This window comes from Poecile atricapillus, chromosome 15 (genome assembly GCF_030490865.1).
Source record: "Poecile atricapillus isolate bPoeAtr1 chromosome 15, bPoeAtr1.hap1, whole genome shotgun sequence".
Classification (NCBI taxonomy): Eukaryota; Metazoa; Chordata; class Aves; order Passeriformes; family Paridae; genus Poecile; species Poecile atricapillus.
The window spans coordinates 7,579,035-7,597,514 of NC_081263.1; the positions used below are offsets into that span (position 1 = coordinate 7,579,035).

Genomic DNA, 18,480 nt, shown 5'->3' on the forward strand with positions numbered 1-18,480 from the left:
CAGCTAATCAGCGCGTGCCAGGGCCGTACGGCGGCGCTGATTGGTGGGTTCGGACGGCCGAGCCCTGTTTGAAATCCGTTAACGGCGGCGGCAGAGGCGCCGCGCGGAGTGGCGGCGGCGCTGCTGCTGAGGTGAGTGCGGGGGTATTGGCTGGATACCCCCAGCCTCGCTCCTCTTTCCCCGATCCACCGCCCTTCCCCATGCCTGGTTGTTCGTTCCAGCGAGGAGGCTGTTCCCCGGGCCTTCTTTGAGCCCAGGTATTGATAACGGGGCCGAGGGCTCGGCTGGGAAACGGATGCGGAAGGCGGCTCTGGCCGCTCAGCCCGTGACCGGAGCCGCTGTCGCGGTGCCTGGCGGGCGGGCTCGTAACGGAGCCCCGGCGGGCTGATTGCGAGCCACTCGCTCCCTGGGGAAGCTGAGCCCGGAGCCCCCGGCCGGCAGCGGGAGGAGCCGCCATGGCGGGCGGTTCCCGCTCCCCGGCGGGATCGCGGTACCGGAGCTCCAGGCCTGTGCCTTACGGAGGGGTGGGTGCCTCGGGGGTGAGATAGCGTTCCAAGTCTTTAACTAACCACGAAATCTGCTGAAACAATGTGTCTCACGACGGAAAGTTCTGTAACTTCTCAGTCCAAATCCTGCTTCCCAGGAAAAAGAGGGAAGCAAAGCAGGCAAGACCTGGCCCAAGTAACAGAAAAAACATTAGGGGAGCTATTTTTATGCGGGGCTTTTTTTAAACTAGAGGACCTTCAACTTAATGTAACAATTAGTTGAGGTTATGCAAGCTAAAAATAATTTACTTTTCCTTGAACATCTATTTTTAGAATGTCCCATCTTCGTGTCTTCTGAAACTTGTGGGATCTTTTTTAGGGACCACGAGATATCAGGGCTGTTTATTTTTGGGAATAGGGGCGGGTCTGATAGCAGAGCAAAGGCTGTGCCAACAGTTCAGGCTGTTGGTTGGGGTGGTCTGCGGAACTCTCTGTGGCCTCAACTCTCAGCTGTTTGAGCATTAAATGATGGAATAGCAGCATTCTGCGGGATGGTGAATCCAGTGTTGATTTTGTGCTGCAGAAAAGCCCCATTGAACTTTGAGTAAGGGACACGAGAGAGGAGGGAGAAGCTGTAGTTCCAGACTGTTGTAGGTGTTCACTTAACCCTGCTCAGGGAAAAGCAAAGATAAAGGGTGACTCTCTGAGGCTGTTGGCATCATGCAGAGGGAGTTTAGGTGATGGCTTTGTGGTGGGATGATTCTTACCAGGCTGTGGTGACAGGACTTCAGAGAGGCAATTATATCCCTTTCTAATGCTGCAACTTGCATGTTAACCCCTGAAAACCTTTGATTACTCTCCTAATAAAAATAACAGAAAACTCTTGAGTTGCAGGACAACGAAGAAGCTGCCAAGCTGAATTAAAGCTGCCTGGTTAGTGCAACATCCTGTCTTTAAGTTGAAGCCCAGCAGAATGCCCTGGAATTGCTGGAGCACGTTCCCATGCAGCTGCCTTAGACTTGGGGAAGCTTCTCTTGCTTATTCCTGGTTGCCTGTCTTGGGTTTTGAGGCATGTGGGTCAGCTGGCTTTGTGTTTATCTGCTGGTAACGTAGAATAGCCTTGTGTGTCTGTTGTTTATTGTGCTTTCTGATCCTGTTAGGGTTTGCCATAAATAACATCTGTAACTTGTGAAGCTCCAGTGGTGTGTTGTGATAAGGCATCATCTCCAGTTCACCAGGACCTTATTATCTATATTGCAAGGTGGCAAGAAAGCAGATCTCTTGGCTTTCCTCAGGATCTAGACTGGTTTGGGTTGGAAACCCAAATCATCTTGTTCTAATCCCCCATCACCATTCTGGGCAGAGACACCTTCCACTGGACCAGCCCTGTCCAGCCTGGCCTTCAACACTTCCAGGGATGGGGCAGCCCTTGCCAGAGCCTTACCACCCTCACAGGGAAGAATTTCTCACTAATATCCAATCTAAATCTCCCCTCTTTTAGTTTGAAGTCATTCCCACTTGTCCTATCACAACCTTTCTGTGTCCCTATCACTTCTGTCCTTGCTACTCTCCAAAACTACTTCATCCTCCTTCCCTCTGACCTTGTTTTCTCATCTTGGAATGCTGCATCCTATCTCAAACACCATGGTCTGAATGACTGGGAGGCTTCTTTGTCCAGGCAGTTTGTGCTGTTGGCACAAAATTCACAACTACATTGAGACAAAGACACTGAATACATCTGTCGTGGAATCGTGTCAGTATTTTAAAGCTAATTTGGATTAGAGTGAGGTGTGAAGTTATTCCAAAATACCTATTGCACTTGTGGTTGGATCAGTCTTATTCTGGGATAGGAATGCTTGTTCCAATTTAGTGTAATCCTTTTTCAAAGCTAACTAATCTAAACCATGCCAAGGCACTCTTCTGGAACGTGCCAAAGTGTAGTTACTCAAAAGAAACCTGATGTCCAGAGAACCCACTGCCTATTCCTCCCTGTGGGTACAGCTGTGCTGCTCTGGAAGCACGTTTAGGTCAGTGAGTAGAGAGCAGACCTAGAAAGAAATGAAGGTTTTAACTAAGTAGTTGCTTTATAGAAGGAATTTGGGGTGTTTTTGCAAGTGAGAAGATCAGATCCTCCTTTCCTGGCTCAGCAGCTCTGCAAACCAGGTGAAAGCTGATCCTGCAGAACGGGGGTGAGGGTTCCCCGGCTGGCTTGCTGCAGACACCCGTGTCGACACAAGAGGTGATGGATGTGGGGGAGAGCAGGGTCATGCTTTAAATCCACGCCGAGCTGTGTAGGATTACAGCATGCCTGTAATCACGCTTGGGGAAATGCACTCAGTGCCTGCTAATTAGGGAACGCCCCTATTAATGAGGAAAAACTTCCATGCCTCCCTTCTGGTGGATGAATGCCGTGGTGGAGAGAGAATTTTGGATTGAGATAAATGTGGTTGTGCTGTCAAAATCACAACCGGGTGTTTTAAAATGCCTGCAGGGAGTGGGCAGTGGGTGTTGGGCTGTGCTTGGCAGAGCCTCTTGGGATTGCAGATGCCTTGTGGTGGGCACAGGAGTGATAAATCACCAGAGCATTCCTGGCTGATCCCTGTCCTAGCCCGAGTCGGTGGGCGGAGGAGCAGGATGCCTCTCAGGGAGCTGCTCCTTCACCGTCAGTCCTGTTCCGGGCAGGACTTAGAGGATATGTAGGGATTTGAGGAGTGGATGCCATGAGTTCATCTGACTGAAATGGACTTTCTGGAGTTCAGTCACAATAACAGTTATCTCCCTGTTGTCTCTTTCAAGAATCAGAGTATGAAACTGAGGCAGTGATACAATCCTTTTCCTGACTATTTTCTTCTGTCTGGGATAGAGGGAAGAGAGAAGGGGTCACTGAGGAGGTCAGTGATGAGGGTGGTGCCACTATGGAAAATGGACTCTACACAGTAAAAAGCTGCAAAGTGTAGCAGTGGGCACATGTAGCTATGAAACATGATGCCCAGAGCTCTGACTCTGACTGGAGAGGGTGAGGGGAGAATGCAGATGACGCATTTGATTTTTAAAAAAGTCTAAAGTGTTGACAGAAATTCTATCTTGATTAAGGGCAGTAGGAAAGCATTTGATTCCAGCCATGTCTCCAGCTCAGTTACAGTTGGTTTTGGCTCCAGTTCTTCTGTTTGCCTTCTTTGGGCCCTACCTTGACATCTTCCCAGCTGAGTAGCCGGTGCTTCTCTAATGACGTTTTTGCCTTTAACGATCACAGCTCTGCTCTGGGGAGCTGAAGGTTTCTCAGTGCACCCATCCTCGGGACCCAGTGGTTGTGACCAGTGTGGTACCCCCTAAACACTGCTTTGCTTTACTCTTGACCATTTTCTTATTTACTGAGGAACACCATCTGGGTTTTGAACCATGTGTGGTCTGCCTAGACAGATGGTTTAGGGCTGAGGCTCTATGGGTTAGGAATATGCTGCTGTGGAATTTCTTGGGTTCATAAAAGCAAAGTTCAGGTGATTTCCTTGGGGGGTGTTTTATAATTTTGCCTCACAGCTGTTCAAGGCATCACAAAAACACCTTTGCAAGAAGGTTTTGTCATAATTTCAGGGTTTATAACTTTGTCACTGGCTTTATTCCTGTTCTGTTGAGTTTAATATCACCTGTTGACATAGGGACTCCTCTTGCTGTCAGTGCTTCATTAATTAGCTGCAGGAACTGTTTGACACGGGTCACAGTGCTCAGTTTGTTTATAGCCTGGCCAGCTTCGGGCTAGTGCTAAAGAATGCAAGAGGGCCTGACACTGCCCTCCTTCTGACTGTTTGCCCAGTAACAGTGTTCTGCAGAGCCCTCTTCCTGCTTTGAAAATCAATTAGAAGAGCACCTTTGTGTCATTAGTTCTTGTTTGTAGCCCTTCAGGGAGAGAGGTTGTGCATTGCAGTGCTCTGGAGTGAATCTCGTCAGTTTTGTAAGTCCTGTAAGGGTAAGAACTCTTCTTTGTGTGTGGTGAGGGAAGGAAGTGCAAATCAGTTTGTCTCTGGAAAAGCTTTATACTTCTTAAAAAATACAATTCTAGCACCTAGAGGTAGAAAAAAAAATCCTGTCAAAACTTGATCTTTCTGATAGTTTGAACATGCAAATGTCAATAGTGGTGAAATCTCCTTTGCTTTGCAGATCAGCAGTAGAATAGAACTCTGCATTGCTCATGTGGAGTTCTGCCCAAAGGTGTGAAGTACAAGAAGCAGGGATGTACCAAAGGCTGTCCCAATGCCTGTCCCTAGAAACTCTGCAGAGGAAGAGAGGTGGGGGATGTTGCCACTGATACTCTGTTGTTTTCTAAAGGGCTGTAGCAGTGGAGACAGTGGGGACAGTGTGGCTGTGAAGATGTCTAAGCCAGATTCCCGTTATTCTTTTGATGTCCCAAACATCTGCATTGATTTTGCAACTCTGAATGAGGATGATGTACACAATGCAGACTCCTGGTTTGGTAAGTTGCTTCCAACTCCTTGAGTTGTTTCCTCATTGGATGACACCTTGGTGTGATCCTTGTTTTGAACCTGGTTTCTGTGCCAATTAATCATGATGTTAACTGCATCATTCATCAGGCATAGGGTTTCTTTTGTTCTGTTTTTTTGTATTTAAATTTTATCATCTGTAAATTGACTTTGTTAGTCTCATAATGATATTCTGGGGTATTGTTAGCAATTCCTAACACTGTGTGCAGTGAAAGTCTTTCTCTCCTTACAGACCAAAAGGCCAATCTGGAGAACATCCCTCCTGCAGAAAATCTGGACAAGGTCTCACACTGCAACTCTGCTTTTTCAAAGCCTGATGTTATTCTCTCTTCTGTCCCATCACAAGAAGTAGCAATGAGTAAGCTGGCATGGTGTGGCAGGGAGGGAATAAATTTTACCTGCTTTTCACTGACAAAATGGACAGGCCTCTGTCTGGCTTTCGTGGGGCCATCTTCATAAACTCTTTATCTGTGAAGTCTCGTGTGGTTTTGCTTGTAGTTGTGCTGTATGTGTATATATAGATGAGCTGACACTTGCCCCTTTCTCAGGTGAAAGAGATGGTGAAGCAGAATGTGCCCAGGGCAACGCGGTCCCTCAGAATATTGTTGGGTCCCTGGCAACCTGGAGAGCTGCTGCCCCTGCAGAGGCCCCTCAGAGGTGAAATATTTGTGTTCAGTCTGTACAATGATTGATGATAGTGTAACTAAGCAGGTCCTTGGTCTCAGGATCTGCAGTTCTAGCTGTTCTTGGGGCATCCTGTGGGGCTGGAGTTCTCCAGCATGGAGATCGTGTATTGGGACACCCGATCTGCTGTCTAAGCTGGAGGGGCAGTCTCTAGGGTGGAAATGTAATGCAGTGTCTCACATACTTGTCAAATGAGACTCGACAGCACCAGGAGCTTCTGGAATGTGAGGATATCTGAAACTGAGATGGCTTATAAAGTTTCTTTGTTTATATCTGCAGAACTCATTCTTGATATGAATGCAAGAGGCTCTGCATGCTCATATATAGCAAAGAGTATTTAGTTTATGGATTGTTAAACTTTAATAAATCGTGCTGCATCTAGATTGTTGTGTTAAACACAATTTTTGTGGTGGAGTTAGGGGATGCACTGACAGAAAAAGTGTTATCCAGGGCATGTGTCTCCTCAGATCTGTGGGAAAACTGACCTCTGCTTTCTGTCCTACTCTAGACCGGGCAGGAGACCGGCTACAAAGCAGGGGAAAACCCAGCAGTGCAAGCAGCCAGGCAGAATCAAAGCAGAGAGAATTGCTAATGCCCCGGATAATAAGGAAGATGTTCCACCCTTGAAGAAAATGAGAATGTATGTCATCCAAGTCCTTCTGTTTAGGGCTGGGAAAAGCCTGGCTACCACCTGGCTGAGAACATTCTTACAGGAAAGTTAGGGGGTGGTGGCTGGAGCTGGTTGCTGATACTGGTTTCATGAACAAGAAATGGCTATAAATGCTGAAGGAATTGCTCAGTTTGGAGGTAGAGATGTGAACGAAATAAGCATGGGCTTCTTCACCTTCTTACTCAGTGTCTGTCAGTTTTAAATTTGTCTGAGCTTATCCATCCGGAAGTCATCAGGCAGTCATTAGCTATGAAAGAGTCACAGCTAAAATATTTCTCAAATTAACTTAACTACTAAAGTATCATATGGTGATAAGCTTGAGGTCAGGAAATTGAAGTGTGATCTTTGAAATACCACTGTACCTCGATGATCTACAGTGTACCTCCCTTCTCCAGAGAAGTTCCAAAAACTCAGTAATTCATATTCCCTTCAGCAGCCTTAGACTACTGGGGAAAGCTGTATGGTCTATATCTGGGCCTGGGATGAGGTAAGGCCAGCCTGACATACCTTAGACCTCACCAGGTGTTGGGATGTTATGCACAGTGGTGAGACCTGCAGGTGATCATTTCTTTAGGGCACAGTTAATTAAGGGGTTTGCCCTAATAACTTTTTCTCTTAGTTCTGGTAGCAGAGAGAAGGTGACAGAAGCATCCACAGAGACAGAGCCCCTGCAGGATCCTGACCTCTCCCAAGAGAGAGGGAAAAGCAAACTGACCATGCCCTCCACGCCAACAATGTTGAAGTACGTGGCTTTCTTGTGACTTGTGTGCTAATCACAGTTGATTTAGGTGACAGTCCTGGCTGAGTGTTTTCAGCTTCAACTTAGCATGTGATGGTATCACATTTAGTAAACACTGGATCAGGGCAACAATATTAGGATAAAATGTACTTCAACAGCTGAACCTGTGCACAGGAAAACTTTTGCTTTTCTTTTGAGAAAAAAGTTGTTCTTCCTAATGGATCAAGAATGCACACAACAAATGGGTCTGCAGAATAGCAGTTAGCTGTGAGATTTCTTGAACAAACAAAACCCAAGCAGATCCCTTCTAAAGAGCATGATTTTGTAGCTGACGATGGTTCTGCAGTGAGGGTGTGCAGATAAGCATGTTCCTTGCACTAACATCATGATAATAACCAGGGAAGCAGGAAGGCATATCTTAGTGTTTAATGTGCTTCTGCAGAAGGACCAAACCTGGCAAGCTGAAAAGTACAGAGGAGCAGGAGCTGGAAAAGATGCAGCAGTTGCAGCAGGAGGTTATGGAGCTGCGGAAGAAGAACGAGGAGTCTCTGAAAGCAGCTATTGCTGGAGCAGGTGGGCTCTGCCTGAATTGCCAGATGAAACTGCATTGGGTTCAGCTGGAGAGTGCTGCACAGAGCTGTGCAAGTACCTTTTAAAACAAGCATTCCAGACTTTGAAATAAATATTAGGAGCCTTTTAATGTAGATTAGCCCCTAAACTGCCTGGAAACAGGTATGTTTGGTTATGTTTTGAAAAGTTAAAGATGAGTTCTCTAAAAGCTTACCTGGTTGTTAGAAATGTAATGTTCTTTTTTTTTTTTTTTCTCTGCAAATCCTACCCCACAGCAAAAGGCTTCCAGTCCTTACATGTTTTTTTCTTCTAGGACAACCCACGAAGAGACCTGTTGGTCAAGTAACAAAGCCAATTGATTTCCATTTCTGCACGGAGAATAGAATTAAACAGAATGTGGAAAGCCAGCCTGGGAATGAATACAAGGAACTGGATTTTGCAGCAGTACTGAGGAAGCATCCCCCTTCTCCGGTGAGAGCCAGAGTGTTGCCAGCACTCAGCTTGCTGATTCTTACCATCACCTCCATACCTTCTGGTTGTGCAATGCTTGGGCTGATACCCACAGAGAGGTTACCACAGGGGAAGCAGGTGTTGTGCAAATGTGACTGCAAACTTCCTGTGTGTCTGTGTTGCCACAAGACTCAAAAGAAACCTTGTGGAAAAAGGAGCCCTTTAATGTCAGATCTTCCAGTCATTCCACTTTGTGCTTTAATGTGCTCGATACAGTTTCCCAATATAACTTGTGCATGTTCAGACTGTGAACACTTGTGCTTAATGTGAGGTGTTACCTTCTTTTCAGTGAGAGGAAGGGACAGATATTGTGCGTCAGTGGGGAAAGGAAATGTCATTGAAGCCTCCTGGCCATTCTGACTCTGGTTTTCTGTCTCCAGGTGCGAATGCCAAAGGGACCCACTGTTCCCAAACCTTTCAATCTGTCCCAGGGGAAAAAAAGAAAACTTGAAGAAACCACAACAGAATATGTGTCCTTTGCTGAGCAGGTAGAAGCATTCCAAAAACGCACACCCCCTCGTTACCATTTGAGGAGCAGGAAATCTGAGGAAGGTGAGTTGTTCTGGCTATGTCCACAGACATGGTGGTAGAGCAAGAGATGCTTTGACTACTCTGAACAAATGGCATGTGTCTGTTGCAGGCCTTGCCATTAACTGCTGGTCTCTGTGACTTGAATTTGTAGGCTCAGTTTCAAAAAAGCCGGTGAAGGCTCAGCTCACACACCCCAAAACTCCAGTGCTGCGAACAAAGCAGCGCTTGAGACCTGTCACCTGCAAAACTGCTGCAGATTTAGAAGCAGAGGAAATAGAGAAAATTCAACAGTAAGTAAAGGCTTACTCTAATCCTCCAAGGGATGATTGTACCAGACTGGAAATATTTTTCAGATTCCAAAACGTCACGTTTCTGAAATACCCTTTTTGTGTAAAAGAATGAGTAGCATGCACGATTGAGATTGCTTTAGTTTGTTCATAATTCTTTAGTTCTGATTGTAGGGAAGTGACATATAAACAATACATTCTGAAGAAAGTGCTCTTAGGAGAGCTGATATTGGGTTGAGTGCAGCTTGTGATGAGTAAAGCAAACCCAATATAGCAATGCAGCCTGGATGCACTTCAAAACTCGCCTGTAGGCAAAGGTTTGGATTTCTAGGAAAACAATCTATAAGATTTTTCTTATTAATCTTTCTGTTTTGAAGGCAGAGGAAGAATTGCTAGCTAGAGCTGCACACTAATGTACAATGTACACAAATGTGACTGTTTCCATTGTTCCTGCATAGGTACAAATTCAAAGCACGAGAAGTCAATCCCAAAATCTTTGAGGGTGGTCCCCTCCTGCCCAAGAAACCCTCTGTGAAGGAACTCACCCAACCCATCGGCTTTCAGTTGGAAATAGAAAAAAGGATCCAGGAGCGTGAGAGTAAGAAGCAGCAGGAAGAAGAACACTTTGAATTCCATTCCAGGCCATGTCCCACAAAAATCCTGGAGGATGTTGTGGTGAGAAGTTTAATAACACTCAGCCTTAGGAATTGGACCTCAGGTGGCAATGAGCTTCAAATTGTTTGGAGCTATGTTGCATTATGTGTTTAATGATCTTAGTAAACAGTGTCTGTCATTAGGTAAGAACTGCAGCAGGTTATGTCCTGTGCTTGTCAGGTTGTTTTTCTGAGGCATTTCCTTGGCACTTGGCCTTGGGTAACTCCTTACTGGCTCTTCTGAACAGGGTGTTCCAGAGAAGAAAACACTTCCTGTTACAGTCCCCAAGTCTCCAGCCTTTACCTTGAGAAGCAGGACCCGTGTATCTGGCAGAGAGGAAAGAAAGGTAATAGTTGTGATGAGGCTGCAGCCAGGCCCAGGTCTCACTGCAGTGCCTGCCGTGCCTCTGGGTTGGGATACTCTAGGGCTGGAAGTCCCTTCCTTCACTCCTGTGAGCAGTTCCTCCACTGGTTACCTTTGCCTGTGCCATTCGCTTCAAACAATCTGGTTGCCAGTCATTTTACAGAAACGGAATTCTCATTAAAAATGAAATAATTTAAATGCTAGGGCACTGATGAGGGTTTCTGAGGTGTTGCTGCTATGAATGAGGAAAGAGAACTGCTCACATTTTTCATCCTTCCCTATTCTGTCACTGAAGGCAGATATTGCACATGACCTTTCTTCTCCCTGAGGTGGGGAGCAGGATTCTGAAAGCTTCACATCCTTCTTCCTTTCCTTCTTATTAAGAGGATATTAAATAATTAGTCTAATTTGGATGAGAATTGAGAGTGGTTTCAAAAAAGGAAGAATTTGGCCTGTGGTTCAGGATGCCAGTAAATTGGTACTTCTTGGATTCCTAATTTTTGCAGTGTCTGCTGTTAGTGTGACCCTGTTGTGCCCCTTATTAAAGGAGCTCATTCAAAGCTCTTTGTGGCTTTGCTTGGCAGGAGTTGCAGTCTATACAAAAGTAAAAAAATCAGATGCTAAAGCTAATATCCTTTTAGGAAAAAGAGGAGGCAGCTGTGATCAAAGCTAATCCTATGCCACATTATGGAGTGCCCTTCAAACCCAAAATGCCAGAGCAGAGGCATGTGGAAGTTTGTCCCTTCTCTTTTGATGCCCGGGACAGAGAGCGACAAATACAAAAAGAGAAAAAAATAGAAGAACTACAGAAGGAAGAGGTAAGAATGAAAAGCTACCTTGGAATCCACTCCTTCAGTAAAAAGAGTGTGATGAGATTTGCTGTTGTCCATTAAACTTCCAAGGAAAGGACAAGAAATATTTTGAGTTGTTTGTTTCAGGTGCCAAAGTTCAAAGCGTTGCCTCTGCCTTACTTTGACCAAGTTAAACTCCCAGAAAAGAAGGTCAAAACCCCAACTCAGCCTGAACCATTCCATCTGCAGGTGGATGAACGGGGAGCTGCCAAGCTCCAGAGCTGGAAACAGCAGGTAGAATGAAAAGAATAGTGGGAATGACCAAACTTAAAGCAGCTGGTGGAGTTGTGGTTGACTACAGAAACTGTCCCCCTTGAATTGAATCAGTAGCTGGGTTGGAGCAAGGAATTTTTCAGTACCTGGCATGAGACTTGTGCTATGGGTTAAGGGACTGGTCAATGGTTTTTTATTTTTCTCACTTCACAGTAAATTATGGCATTTTCCACAACTGCATGAACAGCTGTGGGGTGTTTTCTAAGCAGTAGCTCTGTGCAGCTGAATCCATTTGCTGACTACCTCCAGGAGTTTGACACATAAATAATATACTGCTTTTCTCATGTGAAGTCTGCAGTGGGCACCTGAAACTTTCTTCAGGCTATTTTTGGCAAAGCAGCTGTCAGGCAAGAAGTGACACCACTTTTTGGCTTTAATATAATTTTATATGGAAATTGTTTGACTAAATCAGCATGGCTTTTCCAGTGAGGGAGTGCCAGAGTCTGGGTCACAGGGAGATGGTCTCTTTCTGCCTGGCACTTGACGTGCTCTCTTCTCTTGCAGCTTAAAGAAGACTTGCAAAGGCAGAAAGAGGCAGCATGCTTTAAGGCTCGGCCCAACACAGTGATGTACCAGGAGCCTTTTGTGCCCAAAAAGGAACATAAGATGCTCTCAGGTAGAGTTGCAAGCACTTTCTACATGGGCTTGGCTGATAGCTCAGAACTGATGCAATTAAGTGATGTCTTTTCTGGCTGTTGCCTCTTCTTCATCAACATAGCCAATAGTGCCTTGCATTTAATCAACTAATTGCCTAACAGCTTGTATCCCCTGGGAGCAGGGGGATTTCCTCTCCGCCCCCCCTGTCCTGCTCCAGCATGGCAGCTGTATTTAGCAGCTCTGCTGCAATTGGCAGATGATTGATGTGTGCCAGCTCAGGATAAGGGTACTGAGAATGTGAGGAGCTCCCTGCAGAGACAGCTGGCATTTCTGCAGCGCTGTCACTCTTTCCCTCCCATTTCTAATGAGTTGAAGGCATCTACTGCTTGGGTAGGCTGAGATTTGTAGAGCATAAAACCAGCCACAAGCTTGTTTGTACTAACAATTGTGTGCTTGCTCCCTCCCATGAGAACACCCATGACGGGGTGACGTCTGCATTAACACTGCTTACGTCTGGGAGTAAAGTTTTCTCTTTTCCTGAAGCCTGGAGGTATCTACTAACCACCCTTGCCAAGGGGAAGCTCTCCAAAGGGAGGCTTCCATTGACATTAGTACTGCTCTGCTTTACCTGATGGTCTTTGAACCAATGTTATCTCCTCTATTTCTAAACTTAGAGAGCCTTTCTGGTTCTGTAGTTCCTGAAAGCTTTGAGCTGGCAACAGAAAGAAGAGCGAAAGAACGGCAAGAATTTGAAAAGCGATTGGCAGACGCAGAAGCCTTAAGGGAGAGGTATGAGGAGCAGATCAGGCAGCAACAAGAGGAGCGTGAAAAGGAAGAAGTTGCTAAGCTAAGACAAGAAATGGTAAGTGAGCTGTTTCTGAGCAAAGGCTGTAAAGTAACCCAAAGGAATGTGGGAACATCTTTACAGAGCTAATGTCACAGTTGGGCTGTGCTAAAACTGCCTTTTCAAGGTTCCCTTTTGCAAAATGATGACTCACTAACTTCACAACTGGTTTAAAAAACCTGAACCTACAAAACTGTGCAAACAAAGAAGGCAGCTGTGCTGAGATGGCTGAGTTTTGGAGCTGCACATGTGTAGTTATCAAAGCAGAATCATCTAAGTAAAACCCACAACCCCAGCATTTGCTGTTTGTTTTCTCACTACCTCACTCCAGTGCCCAGGGTGGTGTGGTGGTTTCAGGCGGATACCTGCCTTCACCTCAACCACAGCTCACCTGAAAAATTCAGCTTCATCATAACTGCAACCATTTGTTTTGTTTTGCCCTTTCTTACATTTATTTTTTCACAGGTTCACAAGGCAAACCCAATACGCAAATACCGCAGCGTAGAAGTGAAGCCCAGTGATCAACCACTGACTATGCCAAAGTCTCCCAACTTCTCAGACAGATTCCGATGCTGATGAGCATCCTCATGATAACTGGAGGGAGATCTCATCCTTCTCCACTCCCTTGGTAGGAGAGAGGGAGCAGTTGTTTTTCCAAGACTGCTCAGTCTGAACTCCTGTGCTTTGTTCCATTGTTGTACTGAGTAGTTAAACTCTACCTGAGCCCATGGCATTTCAAGCAGTGCCTCCTGGCCTCACTGTATATCCAGTCCCTGTCTTCTCTAGAGACTAAACCAAGTTTTGATATTGCATATTGATATTGTTTTGATATAGATATTGTGTACCTAACAATAAAAATTCCTAATCTGCTTGCTGTCTCTGGCTAGTGAAGCCCTTTCCTGCAGAAGAGTTTTTGGTAAAGACTGACCATGCAGATGTGTGCATCTGGCAGAGCTGTTTTGTGTTTGTACACTAAGTGCTATTTTCAAGTGTCTATTTTTGAGCCTTTTAGTCTTCACTTAGCTTGAATTGTGTTAAATGAGGTTCCTTCAAGCTGCTGTAGTGTGGGTTGGGCCTTCCTTGTTAATAATTAGATGACCACAGATATAAATCTTGTCCATTCTTAAAAGTAGTTTGTGTATATTACAGCATTAAACCATCTTGCTGTTTTATAGCTGAAGTGCTTCTGTTTGGGAAACCATTTACCTGGCAAGTGACTTGCTGTGAGCTGCTGCCCCAGCTCCTGCCAGTACAGGTCTTTTGGCTACAGAGCCATCAGCATCTCTGGCCAGTTTGGGCAGTGAGCAGAGATGAATATAGCCCAAGTGCTCAAATGTCCTGGAGGACAAAACTGGCATTGTGAAGAGTGGATCTAGATTAAAGTTTTAATTATTATTTCTTACTTAATATTGTGCTGTGATTTCTTACCTTTGTTTTGCTGATACATCTGTGAGCGGGGCTGCTTGCTACTGTTGTGCTGCTTAGAAGAGGCAGTGGGGGGGAAAGGGGAAATTGAGAATTAATTTGTCCTGACTGGACAAACTTTCTTGTTTGGTGGTTATGGAAAATATTTATTATTTCATCTGAATTAAGATACTGTTGAAGTATTCCCAGAGTGTGCAGCTTTTTATTCAGATTTTTGGGTGAAAAAGAGAGTTCAAACTTGGTGTTAGAGTCCAGCTAAGGGGGTGGTTAGAGGTGCTGTCCCATTCTTGCCAAAACACACCAAACAATTGCTCTTTTCTACTCCTAGATTGAGAGAGGTAACAGTGGAAGAAAGTCCTTAGAGACCTAAATTCCAAGATGAACATTTATTGTAGCTGAGGGATGATGCTTCTGCAGGAATTATCCTAAAACGTGTGATGCTCAAGGGATGTCATTGTGGAACAGTTGTGGTCTCTACAAGAGTGTTTCAAAGTGCACCAGCCTCAAACTTCAGTGCTGGGATTAAGAGGAGAAAAGCCACCCACACTGAAATACAAGGATTCTTTAAAAAATTAAAGGTTTTCTGCAGTTAGTAACTGAGGAACTGTTGCCACTAAAGGATGAATGACCCTGTGGCAGTGTGGGTTCTTAGAAATGGTGAGCTCGGGTATGGCTCCATTTTGCTCAGGTTTCAGCTTTTTCTTCCCTTCTCCTGAGGATCCTTATGTAGCTGTAGCAGAGGTTGGCCCAAAAGCTTGATCTGATCACCCAATCTGCCTTCAGCCACATTTTTTTGACTTTGCTGATAGCCCTGTGTCACTGAGCTAAGAGTTACAAGACAGAAAAACTGCTGTCACTGCTGCTGTGACAATTTGAGGTAGTGGCTGGAGCACAAGGGATATGTCAGCATCCTCTTGAAAGCAAAAATCTGTGGGGATCTGACCTGTCTGCCTTAACCCATTTCTGTCATGGTGGAACTGTTCCCTGTGATCTGCTGCTGGATGGGGATATCACAGAACCTCAGATGTGCTGTTGGGGAGCCCTTGCTTTTTCCTCGAGTGCCAGCTCTGGAAAAGGCAGCGTGTGGGCAGCAGGAGCTGCAAATATTTATGATGAGTCAGGGGGAAGCTGGAATGATGATGAGCTGCTGAAGAATGTGAAGGCAAGCAGGATCATGAGGCCATGGAACTGGAGTAGCCACCAATCCCTGAAGGATGAAGCAGCTGGATTTCCCTGATGGCCCTACATGGCCTCTTCTGCCTTGAGGAGGGGGTTGTGTGCCTGACAGCTTGGCAGTATTTTTTTCCCCAATGGTATCATTTGGGTCTAATAAAAGACATTACAACTTCCCCCAAACACGGCCTCTTGTATTCCCCATGCACTGCAAACAGGGGCAGGAGCCTCAGGCAGCTGTGCCTCTGAGGGTCTGGGGTGTTTGTATGAGCTTGGAGTCACCCACCAGGTTCTCACGGGCTGGGATGTGGGACCTGTTCTCTTAATTAGGAGGGAAGTGGTGACATGGTGGGAAAACTACTCTAGTGTACAAAGTGTAAAAATCATGTCCTGAAGGAGCTGGATGTTGGAAGGGATGGGATTTGACCAAGGCTTCAGGAGGGAAATGGTGGTAGGTGATTTTTCCCGTGCCAGGGAGAACAAATTTACAGGATGAGAGCAAGAGACCGGGATTTAACTAAGTGCTGTTCCAACACCTCCCTTTAGAGTCAGAGCAGGTTGAGAAACTGATGTAAAATCTATAGTCTCCCTATGGATTTTGCAAAAACATTTTTGTATTACAGTAGTCAAAGCCGATCCATCACCTTTATGTGCATGCCTTGAGAGCAATGAGTGGGAGGAGTTTAGGAGAGATCTGGGTACAAAATCTTCCTCTGCTCCCTTTCTAGTTGAACTGTACTCAATTTGTTATCAAAATAATTTGCTGAACACAGACTAGAGCTGAAACTTAAAGGCAGCCAATGTTTTCCTGGACTTTCATGCTGAATTTCAAGATCAAATTATCTGGTGAATAGATTATGAAAAGGCTTGATGATGCTCTCAAACCACTGCTTTGCTTCTGTTTTCTCTCTCCATTGGGAAACCTTTGCAGCTGCTTGTGTGACCTGGCCTGAACCTGGCAAGAACTCCTGGACCTGGGCAAGTCCTGGTGCTCCCAGATGCTGCTGCTGGTGGCCGTCACTCTGGGTGCTCTTTTGTTGATATTGGGATTTTTCCTTGTCTTTCCCCATCACCTTGCTGACACCTGTCACGACACGGTGGCAGCTCGTGGTGGAAGCCCTGGTTCTGATGGAAGCAGTTAAGCCAGACGGCCCGGCTGGTTTGTGTTTCAGCATGGCTGGGATTCAGGTGGGGATGTTGTTCTGCCTGCCCTGCCGCTCAATTTAGCTGGGGTGTAGGGTTTCCCGGGAATGGGCCGGCTTTGGCCCCGCAGAGCCTCCCTTCCCAGGGTAAACGTAAAGGTTAAAGTGTGCTGCTGCAGTTGTGACAACGGCGTCGCCAGGGAACAGCGTGCTTGAGGCGCTGCCAGACAGCCCCAGGACAGGCTGTTTCCCAGCTGCAGCCAATGTAGGCTCTGGCTTAAGTTCCTGAATGGGAAGGGAGAAAAAAACCCCCAAACCCAGGCTGAGAAACCTGGATGGTGGCTGGTTTGCAGAGCCCCAGAGCACTGTGCTGCTCCTTGGGCATCTGGTTTTGGACCAAGGCATCTGAAATCCTGGGGTGCAACAGATATAGCCCTTCAATTCTACAATTCCTTCTTCCCAAAGGTCTGACTTCAGCTTATTTCTCTCTGCCCACAAATTAATTTTATCTGTGATGATGCCAAATGGTCACCCATTGGCTTTGGAGAACCATGGCTCCCCAGGGCTTTGCTTCCTCATCTTGTCCCTGGGGTTTGTGCCCAGACTGACCTTGCTCCCAGGGAGCGTGGAAGATTGCAGGCATCCCCGGAAGGCTGGCTGGTGTCCAGGTGCTTGCTCCTGCTCTCCTTGGAGAATTTTATCCCAGTGTCCACCACACCAAGAGCTCCAAGTGGGCTGTGGGGCATGACTCTGGCTCAGGGGCTCCTGCTTCATGCCTGTGCATGGTTGTGCTCCTTCCACCTGGAGTTTGCCAGGAGGGTGCAGAGCCCAAGGGTGGCGGAGTGGTGGCAGTATGTGCCTGAAGTGACACTGGTGGCCTTAAGGTGCCTGGCAGCCCTTGGCTGAAGGAGGAGAGAGGCAATTCCAAACTGTATGTTGGCGATGACAGTCGATGGGCAGAGTCCCCGCTGGCCAGGCACAGCATCTGGCCAGTTATTCCTGACTGTGGCCCTACAGAGGCCAAGGTGGGGGACTCCCACTCATCATGGGAGTGGTGGCTGTGCCAGGACTGGGCAGCATGTGTGTCATTGTCACCAAGAACTGTGGCTGCTGGTGATGCTCCAACCTCTGCTTGTACACAACTGCATCAGCACATCAGTGAGCTGGAGCTGTGCGCCTGCTCCTGCATTATCCCTGCTGGTCCTCATCACATTCCAGGTCCTGCTGGATCTCAGGAAAGGAGCTGGCCTTGCTGAAGCCATAAATCCCAGCTGTGAAGGCTGGAGTGGGAGAGCTCCACACCTGCTCAGGCTGTGTCCCACCTGAGCAAGTGTTGCTCTTGCATTGAGGTGTTGATGTGGGTGCCTCAGGCCAGGGTAGGGACAGGTGGGACAGCAACACATCAAGGACAGAGGACCAGCTGTGATCCCATCCTGGCTTGTCTCGATTTCAATGCCACATGTGAATCACTGGCAAAGTCTGACCCCAGGCCATGGGCTCAGCTCACTGGGAGCTGGGATTTGTCAGAGTGGAGCAGCAGCACTGCCTGAGCAGTGTTGGTCCTTCTGAGAGGTGCTGCAGGCAAAGTGAGCCCTGCGCTTGAGGGGCTGCTGCTGCTGCTTGTTGGTGGCATTGACTCAGCTCCACTGTGGATGGCACTGGCCAGCCTCCCCACCTCCTTTGCTGCTGTAGACTCCAGCTCTGCCACAGGTAAGGTTTCAACTAAGGAGAAAGGAAATCAAGGTTTAAGCAGCTGGGTTTGGTGTTTGGCAGGACCTGAGCTTTCCATGGCTGTGGGGTGGGGAGCTGGGAAGTGGGACCAGGCTGGCAGCTGTCAGGGGCTGAGACTGGAGGAGCCCAGAGTAACCTCAGGCACCTGCCCTGGGGAGAGTCCCACTCCTCCAGCAAACGCCAGGAATCCCCACGCAGTGCCTGAGGTGTGTCCTGGGGTGCAGCACCCATACACACAGCCCAACCCCCCTGGAGCTTCCAGCTCCTCTCTTTTTTCCCCTAATTCCCAAAACACTTGATTTTACAGAAAATAAGTCTTTCAACTTGTTCCTAAGGAAGGCTGTAGCTGCTGGCCAGTGCCCAGTTCCCAGCTTCTGTCACTTTCATCAAGGCCCAGTGGCAGTGTCCAGAGGTGCCACATCATACCCACAGAGCACAGAGTCCTTTGGAGTCGC

The 18,480-nt window shown here is 46.9% G+C and overlaps 1 protein-coding gene across 9 annotated transcripts; it reads left to right on the plus strand.

Annotated features, from left to right (window-relative positions):
* TPX2 (TPX2 microtubule nucleation factor) lies at positions 1-13,423 on the plus strand. 9 transcript variants are annotated; one of them, XM_058850885.1, is made up of 18 exons: positions 1-131; positions 4,809-4,953; positions 5,214-5,339; positions 5,530-5,638; positions 6,174-6,305; positions 6,769-6,822; positions 6,955-7,077; positions 7,517-7,647; positions 7,958-8,115; positions 8,535-8,706; positions 8,837-8,975; positions 9,431-9,647; positions 9,874-9,972; positions 10,631-10,807; positions 10,928-11,074; positions 11,618-11,729; positions 12,385-12,572; positions 13,020-13,423. In XM_058850885.1, exons 2-18 carry the CDS (start codon positions 4,851-4,853, stop codon positions 13,128-13,130), a joined length of 2,298 nt encoding a protein of 765 aa, XP_058706868.1. In that variant the 5' UTR covers positions 1-131; positions 4,809-4,850; the 3' UTR covers positions 13,131-13,423. The 9 variants fall into 9 exon arrangements, with proteins under 9 accessions (XP_058706868.1, XP_058706862.1, XP_058706863.1 ...); XM_058850879.1 differs by lacking the exon at positions 1-131 and adding an exon at positions 145-524; XM_058850880.1 differs by lacking the exon at positions 1-131 and adding an exon at positions 145-524 and having other exon boundaries at positions 12,406-12,572.
* Positions 13,424-18,480: the final 5,057 nt, after the last annotated feature.